The sequence below is a fragment of the Enhydra lutris genome, unplaced genomic scaffold, assembly GCF_002288905.1.
Source record: "Enhydra lutris kenyoni isolate GAN:26980312 unplaced genomic scaffold, ASM228890v2 scaffoldscaffold12, whole genome shotgun sequence".
Classification (NCBI taxonomy): domain Eukaryota; kingdom Metazoa; phylum Chordata; class Mammalia; order Carnivora; family Mustelidae; genus Enhydra; species Enhydra lutris.
This window is the reverse complement of record NW_019154096.1, coordinates 52,170,367-52,189,758: the sequence shown is the minus strand read 5'-3', so window position 1 is coordinate 52,189,758 and position 19,392 is coordinate 52,170,367. Positions and strand designations below refer to the sequence as shown.

General features: G+C 38.2%; 1 protein-coding gene across 1 annotated transcript in view; it reads right to left on the bottom strand.

Moving 5' to 3' along the window:
- The window catches only part of LOC111144894 (ATP binding cassette subfamily C member 2), a 57,625-nt gene extending 53,377 nt beyond the window's left edge, over window positions 1-4,248 (bottom strand). Inside the window, exons 1-2 of the mRNA XM_022499481.1 lie at window positions 4,098-4,248; window positions 2,290-2,463 (exon numbers count right to left, since the gene is read on the bottom strand). Of these exons, the coding sequence (XP_022355189.1) occupies window positions 2,290-2,463; window positions 4,098-4,130 (207 nt within the window). The 5' untranslated portion in view covers window positions 4,131-4,248. The remainder of the gene's footprint in view (window positions 1-2,289; window positions 2,464-4,097) is intronic.
- Window positions 4,249-19,392: the final 15,144 nt, after the last annotated feature.

The following is a 19,392-nucleotide window of genomic DNA, read 5'->3' as shown; positions in this document are numbered from 1 at the left end:
AAGGGATAGAGGGCACATACCTCAATATTATCAAAGCCATCTATGAAAAACCCACCGCAAATATCATTCTTAATGGAGAAAAACTGAAAGCTTTTCCTCTAAGGTCAGGAACATGGCAGGGATGTCCATTATCACCACTGCTATTCAACATAGTATTAGAATTCCTAGCCTCAGCAATCAGACAACAAAAGGAAATTAAAGGCATCCAAATTGGCAAAGAAGAAGTCAAATTATCACTCTTCGCAGATGATATGATACTATATGTGGAAAACCCAAAAGACTCCACTCCAAAACTGCTAGAACTTGGACAGGAATTCAGTAAAGTGTCAGGATATAAAATCAATGCACAGAAATCAGTTGCATTTCTCTACACCAACAACAAGACAGAAGAAAGAGAAATTAAGGAGTCAATCCCATTTACAATTGCACCCAAAACTATAAGATACCTAAGAATAAATCTAACCAAAGAGACTAAGAATCTATACACAGAAAACTATAAAGTACTCATGAAAGAAATTGAGGAAGACACAAAGAAATGGAAAAATGTTCCATGCTCCTGGATTGGAAGAATAAATATTGTGAAAATGTCTATGCTACCTAAAGCAATCTACACATTTAATGCAATTCCTATCAAAGTACCATCCATTTTTTTCAAAGAAATGGAACAAATAATCCTAAAATTTATATGGAACCAGAAAAGACCTCGAATAGCCAAAGGAACATTGAAAAAGAAAGCCAAAGTCGGTGGCATCACAATTCCGGACTTCAAGCTCTATTAGAAAGCTGTCATCATCAAGACAGCATGGTACTGGCACAAAAACAGACACATAGATCAATGGAACAGAATAGAAAACCCAGAAATAGACCCTCAACTCTATAGTCAACTAATCTTCGACAAAGCAGGAAAGAATATCCAATGGAAAAAAGACAGCCTCTTCAATAAATGGTGTTGGGAAAATTGGACAGCCACATGCAGAAAAATGAAATTGGATCATTTGCTTACACCACACACGAAAATAGACTCAAAATGGATGAAGGATCTCAATGTGAGAAAGGAATCCATCAAAATCCTTGAGGAGAACACAGGCAGCAACCTCTTCGACCTCAGCCGCAGCAACATCTTCCTAGGAACATCGCCAAAGGCAAGGGAAGCAAGGGCAAAAATGAACTATTGGGATTTTATCAAGATCAAAAGCTTTTGCACAGCAAAGGAAACAGTTAACAAAACCAAAAGACAACTGACAGAATGGGAGAAGATATTTGCAAATGACATATCGGATAAAGGGCTACTGTCCAAAATCTATAAAGAACTTAGCAAACTCAACACCCAAAGAACAAATAATCCAATCAAGAAATGGGCAGAGGACATGAACAGACATTTCTGCAAAGAAGACATCCAGATGGCCAACAGACACATGAAAAAGTGCTCCACATCACTCGGCATCAGGGAAATACAAATCAAAACCACAATGAGATACCACCTCACACCAGTCAGAATGGCTAAAATTAACAAGTCAGGAAATGACAGATGCTGGTGAGGATGTGGAGAAAGGGGAACCCTCCTACACTGTTGGTGGGAATGCAAGCTGGTGCAACCACTCTGGAGAACAGCATGGAGGTTCCTCAAAATGTTGAAAATAGAACTACCCTATGACCCAGCAATTGCACTGCTGGGTATTTACCCTAAAGATACAAACGTAGTGATCCGAAGGGGCACGTGCACCCGAATGTTTATAGCAGCAATGTCTACAATAGCCAAACTATGGAAAGAACCTAGATGTCCATCAACAGACGAATGGATAAAGAAGATGTGGTATATATACACAATGGAATACTATGCAGCCATCAAAAGAAATGAAATCTTGCCATTTGCGACGACGTGGATGGAACTAGAGGGTATCATGCTTAGCGAAATAAGTCAATCGGAGAAAGACAACTATCATATGATCTCCCTGATATGAGGGAGAGGAGATGCAACATGGTGGGTTAAGGGGGTAGGAGAAGAGTAAATGAAACAAGATGGGATTGGGAGGGAGACAAACCATAAGTGACTCTTAATCTCACAAAACAAACTGAGGGTTAATGGGGGGAGGGGGGTTGGGGGGGGTGGGAGTATGGACATTGGGGAGGGTATGTGCTATGGTGAGTGCTGTGAAGTGTGTAAACCTGGTGATTCACAGACCTGTACCCCTGGGGATAAAAATATATTATATGTTTATAAAAAATAAAATTAAAAAAAAATGTCTCTGCCCTGTACCAAGTAATTAGAAAATAGTGGAGTTCCCATACCTGCTTAGCGAGGTAGAGTTTGGTTATAGGAGATCTCTTGATCTTAGACCTATATACATGAAGAAGCTGCCAAGGAGCCAGGAGCCAAAGGAAACCCAAGGGAATCCACACCAGAACAGTTTGCTCAAAACAAAGTGGCAGGTCCGCTTCTGGGCTATCCAAGAATGAAGAATTCTGGGGGACCAAAACAGAAAGATTATTGAATATTCTCATTTTTTGAAGACAGAAAACCCGTGTGAGAGAACCCTCCACTTCCACCCCTGTTCCCAAACAATTTTAATTCCATTCTATATCCATAGCCAACCTGACCCTTTACCTAGATGCATTTTCCTATTAATCTCCATGGATACAAAATCAACATTTAATGACAGTGACTTTTTGGGTCAATGCAACCTTTATGAACCTTTCGTTCACCAGCTACTCTAAGTAAACCTCACCACTGCATTTGCCAAGTTATGGGAAGAAGAGGGACAAACTATTCTTCAAATAGTTCCCTGGGATACAGAAACTTGTTCTTATTTTCGTTTCTAGCACTAATTATGCTCCCTGACAGATGTTCAAACATGCAGGCAGCTGGAAGCTTTCGTCAGACAATGGCATTTCGCCTCCTTGGGCCAGAGGGCTTACAGTCATTGGAACTTAGGAGACCTTGGGCCTAGGAGCTGTAGAGCACCAGTAGAAGGAAGGCTCGTCCCCAGCAGGTCTATACTAGTCTTTACATTCTGCAATGGATAGAAGTGTCTTGTGAAGTGAGGGTGGGGAGCACCAGTTATTTCTTGAGTCTTGTGAGGGTAGATTTTTCTCTCCTCATAAATATTTTTTATAGTTATTTTTGTACAGTTGTTCACACAGACTCTTTAAAACAAACATTGTGGCGCCCTGACCAACATGATCTGTCAGATATTCCCAGAGAGAATTCCCCAAAGATGGCCTGGTAAGATCCTGGCCCCATTAAGCCCCACCTTCCTGTGGTAAACACGTCCCAGCCTTGAGGCCCTTGGGGCCCAGGTTCTTTCTAGGATGTGAAGTGTTAACCAACTCCTCTGCTATCTCATTCCCACCCTTCTTATCACTCCATAAAGTTAGTTGACTTTAGAATTCAGAAAAAGATATTTTAACTATTTTAACAAGCCCTCTATGTGATTCTGATGCTAGGCATTTGCAGACCACACTTACATAGAATCACTAAATCTAGGTTCCTTTTCATTTTCAATTCCACTAAGCCATTTGGTACTGTTGCTCACCCTGACTTGAAATTCTCTCCTCTAATGGTTCAAAAATTGTCTCAGTGCTCATGATGCCCAAATCTGTATCCCTGGCCTCAACTTCCACACCATACCACTAACTGCCAGTCCCTCTAGAAGTGTCTCCAGTGGATATTCATTTCAACATCAGCAAGACTCAAACTTGGGTCTTCCTCCCACCCCACAAACTCCACAACAACAACTTTCCCTCCTAACATTGTTGAAACTGGAAGCCTTTTCCCCATTTCTCTTCAGAGAACACAATTTTATGGCTAGCTAGTCTGTGAAGAGAGTCTGGGATACAATAAATATATGGTAGAGAATACATCGATTATCTCTTCCACACAGAATATCCTCTGGAGATATTATGACATATCTTTTCTTAAGCCCCCCCCCAAACCAAAACCTAAATAACAACAACAACAACAAACCCAAACCAAAAAACTCTGAGCTTTAGACCACGTGCGTATCTAACTTTTTTAGTTCTTATGGTAGCAACTGAGGTTAATCTACTAGTTCTGAGTCTGAGAAGAGTCAACAGTGAAAATAAGTATGATTCCTCACCCAAAATGTAGAGTTGCAGAACTTCTCCAGCATGGTTCCTGGAGCTCTTGTGGAATGAAGACTCTCCTGTTGACTCTTGTTTTTTATTTACTCTTTTCCTCAGAGAAACTGGACTGCAGGCAGCAATGCGTTATCTCCCATTCTGATGTTCTGATGTTCCTAATAAAATCGGGTCTCCTGACCTTTCATCTTAACAATTTACTCATTAACCTGACTCAGATGTTTATTTACAATATCCCAGTAGAGAGACACATGATTCAGGAATGAGGAGCCCCAGGGGTAGGTAGACTCATTGTATGGTCATAAAAGGAAACACTGAAAAATGTCAGCAGAGCTGGCGGACAATTCGCGAGTGGAGAAGCCCATTCCTTCTCTTGAAGACATATGACCTAAAAAGAGAAGCATCATTGGAGGGGCAAGTACCCTTAAATATGCAGGTTCACATCCATTTTAAGGCCTTAGAATTTATAGGAATGTGAAATATCCTACTCCTTTGGATTTTAAATTAAGACCATAGAATTTAAGGGGTGCCTGGGTGGTGTAGTCTTGTGAGGTCAGAATAAGCACCTGACTTTTGGTTTAGGCTCAGGTCGTGATCTCCGGGTCATGGGATTGAGCCCCTTGTAGGGTTCCATGTTCAGCGTGGAGTCTCCTTGAGATTCTCACTCTCTCTCTTTCCCTCTGCCCTTCCTGCTCATGCTCTCTCTCTCTCTAGAATAAATCAATCAATCTTTTAAAAACATAGAACATAGAACATAAAATATACTTAAAAGTAGTATAGATTTTATTTCAAAAAGTCAAGTTCTAAAATAGCATATATTGTGTGATACACACACACACTTATTTATTTATTTATTTAATGCGATGAAGTGTTAGCCTTAGCTGTTAAGATTGTGGGTGGATTTCGTTTTTGCTTGTCTATATTTTCTGATTTTTCCATAATTATTAGGCATTATGTAATAATATTCTAAAGCAATTATTGGTATTGTGGTAAAAAATACATGACATAAATTTTACCATTCCTAAAAGTATACAGTTCAGTAGTGTTAAATATATTCACATTGTTGTGCAACCAATCTCCAGAACTTGTTCATCTTGCCCAACTGAAACTCTAATACCCATTAGACAACTCGCCTTTACTCCCTCCTCTAGTAAAGCAAATGTTTTTTTAAAATCAGGTCACCCTAAATTAACAGCAGCCATACACATGCTTGCCAACATATTAAAGTGCAAATGCCGTCATTTGGGGGATCATGTGAAACCATTTTGGTCACTAACACATAAAAACACTTCTTTGTCCTATGGTTATAGACAGACTATACCTACAGAGAGTAATTAACAAGAGCATAATGTACACTTTAATGTATACTTATATACATATATATTTCATGTGTACTTTAATGCCTGGCCTAAAGTTAACTATACCAAAGGTATAGTTAAACTTAAACTCACGAATGATAGTAACATTTACTCACTAGTACCAGTGGATATATTGTGAATTATTAACATCTGAAAGATGTATAACTTTTATTAGGACATTCACTCAGTTCTCTTCTTATGAGAAGATAAGCATAAGATGAACTCCCACACTTTTCTATGTTCCTGTAACAGTGTTAAAATTGAATTAGGCCTTAGGGTGTCCAGATATATTTGGATGGATACTGGCTACTGTTTACCAAAAACAACATTTTCCAGTTACTCAATGTGCACATTCTAAACTATTCTTATGTAATCAGATGGCATCATCATACTTACCACATAAATGTATAAAAGCATGAATAAAACCTGGATAAAAACATGGTTTTTATGCAAGATGTTTCTTAGGGATTTGTGATCATCCTCATACCTGTTACATGCTTCCACTGTTGAACATCAGAATGCTTACATGTTGTATGTCCATGATCCCCAGCTGACATCCAGCTGATATTGTCTCCAAAAAAAAAAAAAAAAAAAAAAAACCCCCCAGGTGTGTCCTCAATTTGGGAAGCCAGTTTGACCAAATGTCCATGATCCCCAGCTGACATCCAACTGATATTGTCCCCCCCCCAAAAAAAAGAAAGAAAGAAAGAAAGAAATCCTCATGGTTGAATCCATTCTTTGGGAAGCCACTTTGACCAAAGTGGGGAAATGAGAAATTCTGGCGAGAGAAACAAATAATACACACCTGGCGGACCTAAAGCAGTGATACTAATGGTACATGGGCAGATATTGGATGACTGGTCACACATTCCCCATGGCCAAATTCCAACAAAGGCTTTTCAGAAAAGTCATAAAAATCTGAAATCGTTTTCCCTGGTGACCCAGCTGGCCTGCTCCACACCAGACTTTCCATACCGGTCTGTGTGATGCCCTCCAGCGAATTAGCTTAATCAGGAATAAACCTTCACTCTCTCCAGACTGCGTGTTTTCCTCCCTTCCTGTCTCCTTTTTATAAGTCCTGGCTTTGCCTTTGTTTGTTGCCAATAGTGTAATGATGATCTTCCTCAAGCAAGAAAAAACTAGCACACAAACGTTTAACTAAATGTCTGAGTTACTCCTTGACAACCACATCAATCCTCTATCTTTCTAGCAGGTGGAGGATTTGCTGATTGCGCTTGTCTAGCAAGTAGTTGTGAAAGCAAATTGGCTGTGCTTGGAAATGTTCGTTGAGACCAAAGAGAGGACTTAATGAGTGGTATGGTGTGAGTGGAATTATTTTCTATAGATAAAATATAATCCCCCCATGTCTATTGCAAATGAGAGGAACAAAATAACTGATAGAAATTATAATCAAGTTTTTAAATGAGCAGAAATTGCATTCATTTGTGCTTAAAACATTTTGAGTAGCCAAAAAAAATGATGGTGGAGGATCTAAATATTCATCAGAACAAATGCTGAGATTATAGGACATATACTGACATGGACAGAATAAACATATGATGTTATTAAAGGAAAAAAGAAGTGGGTGGGTCCGGCATGTAATGAGCTTGGCAGTTACCATTCCATCCTAACAAGAAAAATGCTGAGTAAACGGAAAAATCAACAATTCTTCTTGGATCAGTAAGAGATGTGAGGTCACACAGCAAAATGCTGCCCCTAGATTGAAAAGACAGACAAGCCAATGCAGAGAATTACAACTTAATAGAACAAAACCCCATGAGCTAAAACCTCTACACAATCCAGTGCTGGGGTAAAGAATCCTGAACTATAATTGCCACAATACCTGGCATTCCGACTTGTGTTGTACTTTTGTTGGCAAAGCCAATAAGTATTTCAGTAGCTTTAAAAAGAAAAAAAACCTCTCAGTGACTCCACAACTATCAGACACTTTAGACTCTTATCAATTGGTCAATTATAGTTCAGGATTCTTTACCCCAGCACTGGATTGTGTAGAGGTTTCGGACCTCCTAAACTGTAAGAGAATAAATCAGTGTTTTTCTTTAAAAAAAAAAAAGTACAACACAAATAGGCAAAGTCCTCCTGAAATATAATTAGTGTAGTCATCATCCAGTTGATAATTTGTAGTAGAAAATGCAGGGACATGACCTATGACAGGCTTCCCACATCTGAACTTGGGTAAGTGCATGGGGGAAGACTCTGCTCTTGGAGCCACACTTGCAATGGTTCTGCCATTGTCTCTGCCAAGTCTATTGGGCAAGCTCAAAAGTACAAGCAGGACTCACTCCATAAACAAGCACCCCGAGGCAGGGAGTACTATTGACTTCTTCAAATCTTTGTGCATTTTCCACAGCCGTGAGAAATTCTTCTCATAAATCTTCAAAGTTTTCATATGGAGCTAAGTCAAGGCAGTTAAAGCATGTGTGAACTCTGGGAAGTTTTTCAGAACTCCAGTATTGCTCTGTTGTGAACCACTGAAAACCACTGGAATAAAAGGGTGAGGCAAATTCATAGACAGGTACTTGGGATGTCCCTGTGACACACTGTGGTAACCAGAGACACTTCTCGGCAAGCATCAGCAGCATAGCCTTCCAGAACCACGGAATGTCAGGAGGGTTGGGCAGTAGCCTATCCCATAAATAGAATGTTGTCCCCAGTCATTCATGCCCACACTGCCAAGGTTGCACATCAGCAACTCCAGCTCGTTTTCATCAAATATTTTTTTAAGATTTTATTTATTTATTTGACAGATAGGCAGAGAGGCAGACAAAGAGAGGGGGAAGCAGGCTTGCTGCTGAGCAGAGAGCCCGATGTGGGGCTCGATCTCAGGTCCCTGGGATCATGACCCGAGTGAAGGCAGCAGCCTTAACCCACTGAACCACCCAGGTGCCCCTCATCAAATATTTTAATCAAATCAATAGAAAGCAGTTCTGTGAATTGCTCCAAGGAGGTGTTCATTTGCTGCTGGACCCTGTTCACGAATCAGAACTGGGTGACTCAGTCTGCCTAATGACCAACTGAAGTCTCAGTCAAGTCTGAAAGATTAAACAAACAAACAAACAAAAAACAACCCAGGGGGACTCAGTCAGAGGGGAGCTCCACTTTACAGACATTTCTGTGAGTTTTACCTACAGGAGCTTTAGGAGGTTCTCACAGTGAATACTGGCAAAAAAATCTCCTGTTTCTGGCAGGGGGAGAGCTGAAGCCATTTGAAATACACCAGAGCATTCTGTTCTTAACAAGGTCTGCTCTCAAGAGATGCTCTTTAACCAGAACGTAACCTGTTGGGGTATCATCAGAGCCTAACCAACCTGGGGGAAGAGAAACACCCCAATCCAGCTAATTCTACCCTTCTTGTTCCATCTAAGGGAGAGGGCTGGGAAGCCCTTGTGAAGTTCACAGTCCAGGGGCATAGGCTCACTAACAGCCTAATCAGAGGACCAGAGAACACTTCCTCTCCTCCCGTACCTTACCACCACAGCACTCAAGGCCTATTTTCAGCGGTTCCTTTTTCCCAGTACAAGTCCATCTATCAAGAAAAGTTTACGAGGCATACTAAAAGGCAAAAAATGGTTTGGAGGACAGAGCAAGCACCAGAACCGGATTCAGAAATGGCAGGGAAGTTGCAATGATCAGACTAGGAATTTAAAACAACTATGATTAATATACTAAAGGCTCTAATGGATGAAATAGACAACATACAAGAGCAGATGGGCAATGTAAGCAGAGATAGAAATTTAAAGAAAGAATTGAAATACCGGAGATAAAAAACACTGTAACAGAAAGGAAGATTGCCTTTAATGGGCTTACTGGTAGAATGGACAAAGCTCAGGAAAGAATCTCTGAGCTTGAGGAGATCTCAATAGAGAATGCTAAAACTGGAAAGCGATGAGAAATTAGACTGAGAAACCACATAATAGCTAAGAACTGTGGGACAACTACAAAATGTGTAGTTCAAAGAGATGAACAGAATTATGTAACCTGAGGGAGAGCTTTATTGTCATGCCAAGAGGGTCCGCAGTCACTTCAGCACCTTAAACATTTGTATCAGTGACTTACAGGCATTAAGATAACTCCCACGTAGTGAATCTCTATTATATGTCAACCTCACATATGTCTCTTAAATAATGAATACATTTCTATGTTAGACACTAACAATTTTGTCTTCCTTAATCCTTATAATAATGCTATGAGATAGGTACTTTTATTACAATTTCACCAATTAGGAAACTGATGTTCACAAGGGTTAAAAAAAGTATTATTATTTTTATTATTATTATGAAGAATAATATTCTATAGCTGTATAGTAGAAACATTGTCAGGTGTCCTTCTACCCTTTTATGAGGTAGGGAACACTGGAAAAAAGATATATGTTCTGGCAAGAAGGTCTGACTAGAAGATTTCCAAGATTTTATGATACAATGTATATGCAATTTACCATCAAAGAAAAAAGAGTGTGATGATTCCCTTTACCTGAGGATATACTGTAGGGTTTCTTTTTTTTTAAATTTATTTATTTAACAGAGAGAGAGAGAGAGAGAGAGAGATCACAAGTAGGCAGAGAGACAGGCAGAGAGAGAGGAGGAAGCAGGCTCCCCACTGAGCAAAGAGCCCAATGCGGGGCTTGATCCCAGGACCCTGGGACCATGACCTGAGCCAAAGGCAGAGGCTTTAACCCACTGAGCCACCCAGGCGCCCCTACTGTAGGATTTCTTTAAATCAAGCTGTCTTAGTGCCCTGAAGATGTGATCTGCATATGTCAATACATGCAAGTTTGCAGGGATGCTCCTATTCTATCAGACGAGTGTTCTGTGGACTCTCCTTTCGTGTTATCATTGATGTGTAAATACTGTACTAAGAATTATTGCAGGATGGAAAGCAGTCAGGAAACCTGGATCCTGGCCTTCCCTCTACTGGTCTTATGTAAAATGATCTCTCCTGAATCTCTTCTTAATAGTCTGTAAACGTCTCTTTTTTTTCCTCTTCTTTTTCCAAAATTTAATTAAATTAATTAATTTATTTCAGTTTTTCAGTGTTCCAAGATTCATTGATTATGTACCACACACAGTGCTCCATGCAATATGTGCCCTCCTTAATACTGGTGCAAGGTGTGTACACTAAATTCGTTGCATAGAGATACTTCAGTTGGAGAGAACGTTTGACCAGAATGACCTGGCAAAAAAAAAGAGAAATGCTGTATCATTTTTATTTAGTAAGTAGATGTTAAGCTATAAATGATTACATTACATAATTTTGAAATATATGCAAAAGTTCAATGTTCAAGATAAGCAAAGAGTCATATACTTTAATTAATGATTACAGATGAACTTTAGAAAGGTTTTAAAACAGATACTGGTATTTAAGTGGTAACAGTAAAAAGATTGCTTTTTCCTTCATATTTTAAAATGTGGTCTAGGAATTCATGTTCCTATAGCAAAAACGAAAAACTATAATTATAAAGTAATAAGATGATTACTCCCCAATTCTCCCACGAAAGGTAATCTGTATATTTTTGTACTGCTAAACCAAAAATCTTTTTAGAATAACCAGAGACCAAATAGGATGTACAGAAGATTAAATTAGCACTAATTTTTAAAATACCATCATTTAATATAAACCTATACTCCTTTTAATTATTAAAACCTGAAATATAGCAAAACTCTTCCAGAAGAATAAACAAATTGCAAATAGATTTAAGTAATGAATGAACTCATTGAATTAGACTTAAAGCCTCCCCAAAAAGAGTCATCTACTAAAAAATTTCATATAGTTTTAAAAAACAGTATATACTTTAAAAAATAGTAGATGTTACTGATGGTACAGAATAAATGTTCCTAGTAAATTCAAAGGATAATCTTTTAACTTTTGACAAGCTACAGAGAAATAGGATGAATTGTTAAATGTTTTTTGGACAGCAGAATATTAGTATAGAAAAGAAGTAATTAATTTAGGTCTTTATTTCACATCATCCCATAATGTATATTCTTTTTTTCTCTTTTTTTAAATTTAAATTCAATTACCCCACTTATAGTACTTCATTAGTTTTTGATGTAGTGTTCAATGATTCATTAGTTGTCATAACGTACATTCTTGGTAGGCCATAAGACAACAGAAAAAAATGGACTGGCATAAAAAGATATATGGTAGAGAGAAAAATACTCTTCTGAGTCCTGGGGCGGGGGGTGATACCCAAACATACAGAAATGTTTATATCACTTTTTTTTTTTAATTTTCAAGAGAATTTTATAAAACAAATATTAATATGAAAGCAATCAAACAGGAAATATATCTGACAAAAATAGTAATTATCACACAGGAAATCACATAGTTTTACCAGCAATTAAATACAAGTAAATTATAAAAATTTCTGGAAGTATATACAAGGAATTGTTAAGGTTGCTTTCAGGAGAACTTGAGGACTGAAGGAAACAAGTGAAAATATATATAAGATGTTGAATTCTGTAGAACACTGGCTCCCTGAAAATAGCACCAAAGCAATCTGTTGATCAAAAGAAACTGTTGATAAGAAAAATCTGAAGTTATTCTTATCAAGGTAAGAGAAAGTACTAACATATGTTGGCCTTCTTACTATGAAGTTGTTTAAATTCATAATACCAAATGCATTCTTGTAATTTATGATTGGACTATTACCGTTATTGGCAGTTCTGTGAATTGAGAGCATGAAGAGGGCCAAATTAGTGGGCCCAAGAAAATTTGCTGGATAAATACCTTTAAGTCTACTGTAAGACTGTAAAATGCATTTCTCTGTGTGTTTACGTATGTCCACATATACATGTAGCAATTTTGGGAGAGTGCTCTTATTCACACTTGGCTTTCTTACTTATCATTTGGGGACATATTTGAGAAGGGCTACCAAGTGGTTTGCAAAAAGAGTTTGAAGAGGCTCGTATTTTATTTAAAGGAAAAATGTATGATTTCAATCGTATAATGTCAACTTTAAATTCTTTTACTGTTGAGGCTGCATCTATAGAACAGGAGTTACAGTGCTGGACAGAGGCTAAATAAATAAAATCTGCCATTCTCATAATAATGACTTTTGACATGACAGGCAACTGTTTCCCTTTGATCTATAAAAATGGAAGGGCTATCTCTTTGGCATCATGTGAATGGACCCTTGTGAGTGGGTTGAAAGATCTCCAAATAGGATGGCTTTATAAACGCCTTATCTTCACAGAAACAATAACGGACTACTTCAAAGTATGTAAACACAGAGAGAAATGACATACATAAAATATAACAAGATAAAATATATGAATGAAGAAAAAAGGATAGAAAAAGATGAAACAAAGGACAAACACGTTGCACAAAATTCATTCAATACTATCTTGTCCACTTGCTATAGGTGGGATGCAAATTTAACTCTGAGGTTCCTACATGTAGATTAAAGGAGAAAAATGTACTTAGTAACCGTATTAGCTATAACTCTTTTGCTTACAAGTGTTAGATCCAAATCAAACTGTTATTTTTTAAAAAAGGAAATGTATTTGCTCATCTAATAGAAAAGACCATCAATGGAACTATCTTTAGGCACAGATGGTCCAGAGAGTCGAACAATGTCCTCAGGACATTGACCTCTGTGTTAGTTTCATTTTCAAACTTGATGGCAAAGATGACTACAAAAGCTCTAGGCTTACAGGGTTGTTACAGCCCATAATCCTAAAGTAAGGAGAACATCTCTTTTCTCAGAGCTCCAGAAAAAATCCTTGGTAAGATTCTGAATGGCCCTTGTGTTCTGTCTGGATCAATCATGTGGACAAAAAAATGAGGCATTCATTCCACTGGCCAGACTGGGTCATGTGCCTTCTCCCACGTGCAGGGGAGGTGAAACTGTAGGATTGGCAATCCCACCAGGAAAGTATCGTCTTTCCAGGGTAGCTTCAGAAAGGAAGAGTTAGGCAGACAAGAAAATAATGTCTTGATAGTGACATGATTCCATATACATAAAATATGAACAAATTATTTGTTTAGAAGCCCAACTACTCTTCAGACTAACACAGAGAAAAAAGTCTCCTCCAGGGCCTCAATAACACACCTATATGAATATTTTATACAACTGTTTTCTATCACATCTCCAATATAGACCAGTGGCATAATTCCAACATGGTTTGAAATTAAAAAAAAAATTCTATGAGGGATCAGAGCAACACAATCCAAATATGTAATTTCTGTACTTTTACCCAAGGATGAAACTTAGCATCTATACAGGAAGATGGAATGTGTATTCCTCAGGTGTCTTGGCCACAACTTTTGGTGGCAGGTACAGGAAGCCATTCAATTTAGTGTAGCCAGCTTATCAAGATGCAAACTGAACAGAAAACGAACAAGAAATATTTTGTTTCCACCGTTTCCCTCAATCATACTGTATAAAACCTCTCTCCCTGCCCTTGACCACATCTCAGGCAGATCCTACAGCTTTTGGGTCTTCTTCAGGCATTAAAATAAGTTACTCGAATCTGAAACTCACATTTAAAAAAGACAGCTTTACTGAGTTATAAATTATATGCAATTCACCCACTTAAAGCGTACAATTCAATGGTTATGCTACTTCAGTGTAATCAATTTTGGAACATTATCATCGCCCACAAAACAATCTCGCATTCATTTTAAAGCCACCATTTTCTTGGCTCGATGACTTCAGTGACTGCCAGGGAGAGAGAGTCATTCCTTTTATCATTTTTTCCTTGTTATTGAATTCCTTGCCATCTAATTTCCAGGATTGGGGCTGGGATGTGAGGACTGAAGGAAAGAGGCAAAGGTAATTTTACTGAGCTGATAGGGTGACTGAACTTTCCCAGTTTGCCTGGCAATGAGGAGATCCCCAAGCAATGGGACTTTCCAACGCGAAAGTTGGAAAATTCCAAGCCACTCTAGGAGCTGCTGGTGTTTGTAGTTCACTCTTGCTTCATCAGCGGCTAACCTCACTTTGTCACAGCTGCTTTGCAAGTAGTCGGGCTCTTCCTTGAGGCACATTGGAGGCCTCCAAACTGTCATTCCTAACATAGGTTGTGCACTCTGGATGACCTCTTCCCCTCTCAAATTCTTTCAGTACTACACTCTCCCCTGCTAGTATTATTGTCTGTTCACTGGATTAAGTTGATGACCACCAGATAGCTCCATTATAACGTTAAGTGCCCACTTATGTGAGTAGCAAATAATCTATGGAATCTTCAGCTCCTACTCAGCCTTTTACCTCATGGTTTTAGTATTGGTGGTCTTTCACTGATTTGTCATTAAGGATGGCAAAAGGGTTATGCTCTAATTCTAGAAGATGAATGATGGTGCTCATGAACATTTGGATACAACTTTTTGTGTGAACTTATTTTCAATTCTCTTGGGTATATACCTACGCATAGAATTGCTGTGACATATGGAAACTCTATGTTTAACATTTCAAGAAACCCCCAGACTATTCTACAAAGCAGCTTCATCATTTTGCATTCCCACCAGCAGTATATGAAAGTTCTAGTTGCTTCACATGCTTGCCAACACTTGGTATGGTCAGTCTTTTCCATTATAGTCATTCTCGCGGGTGTAAAGTGGTCTCTCATTGGGGTTTTGATTTGGATTTCCCTAAAGATTAATGACACTGTGCATCTTGTCATGTACTTGTTTGTTGGTCAACTGTGTGCTTTCTTTGGTGAAATGTTTATACAAACCCTTTGTCCATTTTAAAATTGGGTTGTCTTATTGTTGAACTGTAAGTATTTTTTTAATATTGTGGATAAGCCCTCTATCAGATACGATTTGCAAACATTTTCTCCCATTCTGTGGGTTGTCTTTTCACTTTTTTTTTTAAGATTTTATTTATTTATTTGACAGAGATCACAAGTAGGCAGAGAGGCAGGAAGAGGGGGAGAGGGGGAAGCAGGCTCCCTGCTGAGCAGAGCGCCCGATGTGGGGCTCAATCCCAGGACCCTGGGATCATGACCTGAGCCACCCAGGTGCCCCTTTTCACTTTTTTAAAAAAAAAGATTTTATTTACTTATTTGACAGAGAGAGACACAGTGAGAAAGAGAACACAAGTAGAGGGAGAGGGAGAAGGAGAAGCAAGCTTCCCGCCAAGCAGGGAGCGCAATGCAGGGCTTGATCCCAGGAGCCCAGGATCATGACCTGAGCTGAAGGCAGACGTTTAACTGACTGAGCCATCCCAGGCGCCCCATCTTTTCACTTTCTTGATGTTATCCTTTAAGCATAAGTTTTCAATTTTGATAAAGTCCAATTTACCCATTTTTTTTTCTTATGTCATTTGTGCTTTTATGTCATTTGTACTCTGCCTAACCCAAGGTCACAAAGATTTACTCCTGTTTCTTTCTCAGAGTTTTATGTTTTAGTTCTTTTATTTAGGTCTATGATGCATTTGAGTTAATTCTGGTACTTGATGTGAAGTAAGGTCCAACTTCATTCTTTTGCATGTGGATATCCAGTTGTCCCATCACCATTTGTTAAAAAGACCTTTCACCAGTGAATTATTTTGGCACCCTTGTCAAGAATCTACTGACTGTAAGAGTTTATTCCTGGACTCTCAATTCTATTGCATTAAGTTATATATTCATCTTTATGTCTGTACCACAGTATCTTAATTACTGCAGCTTTGTAGTAGGTTTTAAAATGTAAGTCTTCCAACTTTACTCTTCTTTTACAAGATTGATTACTCTGGGTCTCTTGTATTTCCAGATAAATTTTAGGATCAGCTTGTTAATCTCTGCAAAAAACACAGTTGGAATTTTGAGAGATTGCACTGAATTTGTAGACCAATTGGAGAGTATTTCCTATCTTAACAATATTGTCTTCCAATTTACAAATACGGGATTTTTGTTGTTTTGTTTTTAAGCTAGGGAGAGGGGGAGGAGGGGTAGAGGGAGAGAGTCAATCTTTACACCCAGTGCAAGGACCATCTTGGGGCTCGAGCTCACAACCGAGATCCTACAACTGATTTTGTATATTGACTTCATATCCTGCAAACTTGAACTCAAATTTAACTTTTTGTGTTTTTTTTTACCTCTTAGAATTATCTACATACAAGATCATGTCACTAAAAACAGTGTTTTGCCTCCCTGTCCAATCTGTATGCTTTTTATTTCTTTTTCTTGTCTAATAGCCCTCACCAGAACCTTCTGTACAATGTTAAATAGGAATGGTGAACGTGAACATCTTATTTCCTTTTTTTTGTTGTTTTGTTTTACTTATTTACTTGAGAGAGAGAGAGAGAGAGAGAGAGAGCGAGAGAGCAGGAGAGGGGACAGGTCAAAAGGAGAAGGAGACTCCCTGCTGAGCAGGGAGCCTGATGCAGGACTCGATCCAGGGACTCCAGGATCATGACCTGAGCCGAAGGCAGTCGCTCAACCACTGAGCCACCCAGGCGCCCCTTATTTCTTATTTTAAGTAAAATATTAAGTATGATGTTAGTTGTGTGTTTTTGTTTTGTTGCAGATATTCCTTTTGAGGGTGAGGAAGTTCCCTCTATTCCAAGTTTGCTGAGTGTTTTTATTATGAAACAATGTCGAATTTTGTCAAATGCTTTTTCTGTGTTGAGTAGTTTGTGTGATTTTTACGGCTTATTCCATCAATGTGGTGTTTGACTTCTGATGTTAAACTAGCATTGCATTCCTAGTATAAATCCTACTTGGTAATAGTGTATAATAACTTTTATGTTGCTGCATTCAGTTTATAGAACAAAGAAAAGAGTGGATTTGGAGGGGTAAACCAAAAATACCCAGCATAGTTACCAAAGATAGTGATATAGTCAGGACCACCAATCCAGCACTCTTTTTCCACTAGCAAGGTAATCAATACTATGAGTATACAATTTGATGAGTGCAATGAGAGATATATAAAAATACAAAGACATGGCCCTTTAGCTTTCAAAATACTTATATTGTTGAGAGGAAACTTCTACATATGAAATAATCAGTAAATATTTAAAAACAGGACTAAAGTGTAGAAAAATAAAATCAAAGTAGGAATTACCTTATACTTTTTATATTCACATAGTAGAAGGCGAAGTGTTAGCTTCAATACTCAATGCCTACATTCCTGGGAAGAGCTTTTAAACTATCAAAGACTGATACTAGAAAGTGAAATTAGAAGAAAAGAACTGGGGTGCCTGCCTCAGTCGGTTAAGCGTCTGCCTTTGGTTCAGGTTGTGGTCCTGGGGTCCTGGAATTGAGCCCTGCATCTGGCTCCCTGCTCAGCGTGGAGCCTCCTTCTCCTTCTCCCTCTGCTGCATGCTCTCTCTCTCAAATTAAAAAAACAAAACAAAACAAAACAAAACTTTAGAAGAAAAGAACACTCAATGGGTACTATGTATTTGGTGTTTGAATATATCATTTAACCAGGAACCATGGTTTAGTTATTATTCCTGACTTACAAATGAGGGAATTAATATTCAAAAAATTAAGTCAACTTTCTCATGCTTAAACTGGAAATAGGATATCCAAGATGTATCTGATTTTCCTAGGAGTATTGCTCTCTGTAGCACATCCACATGCCAGAAACATCTTAAAGCAAGACCTGAAGGTTAATAGCCTAGCAGTCAAGTCTCATAAATAATATTGATTTTGTTAAAGTTTGAGCAATTCATCCTACCTCTCACATCCCTAGTTAATCTGTATTTATAAAAATGAGATGATAACATGACTTGCTGTTGTCTTTGGGAGATCATACGGTAAAGTCCAAGCATGGGGGAGGGCTGGGCCAAAACACTAAGTATGATTATGTGTGTGTGTGATACTTATATATCTGTATCTATAACATTTAAGTCAATAATGAAAACTATTTTTTGAAATATTTATTATCTTTACTGATAATCTGAACAAGCAAGAAAAGAAATAACTGAGGTCATTGTTGGTTTTTATTTTTATTTTTATTTTTTAAGATTTTATTTATTTATTTGACAGACAGAGATTACAAGTAGGTGGAGAGACAGGCAGAGAGGAGGAAGCAGGCTCCCTGCTGAGCAGAGAGACCGATATGGGGCTTGATCCCAGGACCCCAGGATCATGACCTGAGCTGAAGGCAGGCTTTAACCCACTGAGCCACCCAGGCGCCCCACATTGTTGGTTTTTAATTGTTTGCCTCTCCTTTTTCTTAAATTACCCAGCAAATATTCCACATTGAAATTATACCTGAAAAAGTTGGGAAAGAATACAAAAGTTTTAAAAGTGAGGTAAGGGACTCATTTGAATAAAGGCAAAGCTCCTGCCATACACAGTCATTAGTACCCAAGTCTATGCACACTATTCAGAGAGACCACACTACTAACTTTCTAAGGGCAAGCTCTTCATACTATTCTTCAGTTACTCTCTTAAAATAGAAATGACAGTTCTATTACCAGTGTGTTGTTAATATAAAATGAGATTATAAATATGAAAGTGATAAATAAAGCTAGTGATGAACTTCACAATTTGGGACCCACTCCAGGAAAAGCCTCTTTCATCACTAGAATCCATTCTCCCTATCTGTGGCCTCAGTTCAAAGAAACAGCTATTTTGCTAACATCAATAACCTCCCCAATTATTACTATAGGTCTTTGTAAGTTGTTAGATGAACCTTACGGCTAAGTCACTTCTCCATCTGGGACTAGAGGAAGAAGTAATCTGGTAAATACTAGAGATAACTTTTGCCTTTATAAATCTGAAAATATTTGTATCCTGCTTCCCATGTATTGAAATTTTTATGCTGAACCATTTTACTCTGTATCCTAGTGTCTTGCCCATCTAATGAGTACATAATAAAAGGAAAAAATGAAAGAAAAAAAATCTTCCCTTTTGTATCTGGCTACAGACTGTATTCAGTGGCAATGTCCACAACAGACAAACTATGGAAAGAGCCCAGATGTTCACTGACAGATGAATGGATAAGGATGTGGTATATATATATATACACAATGGGATATCAC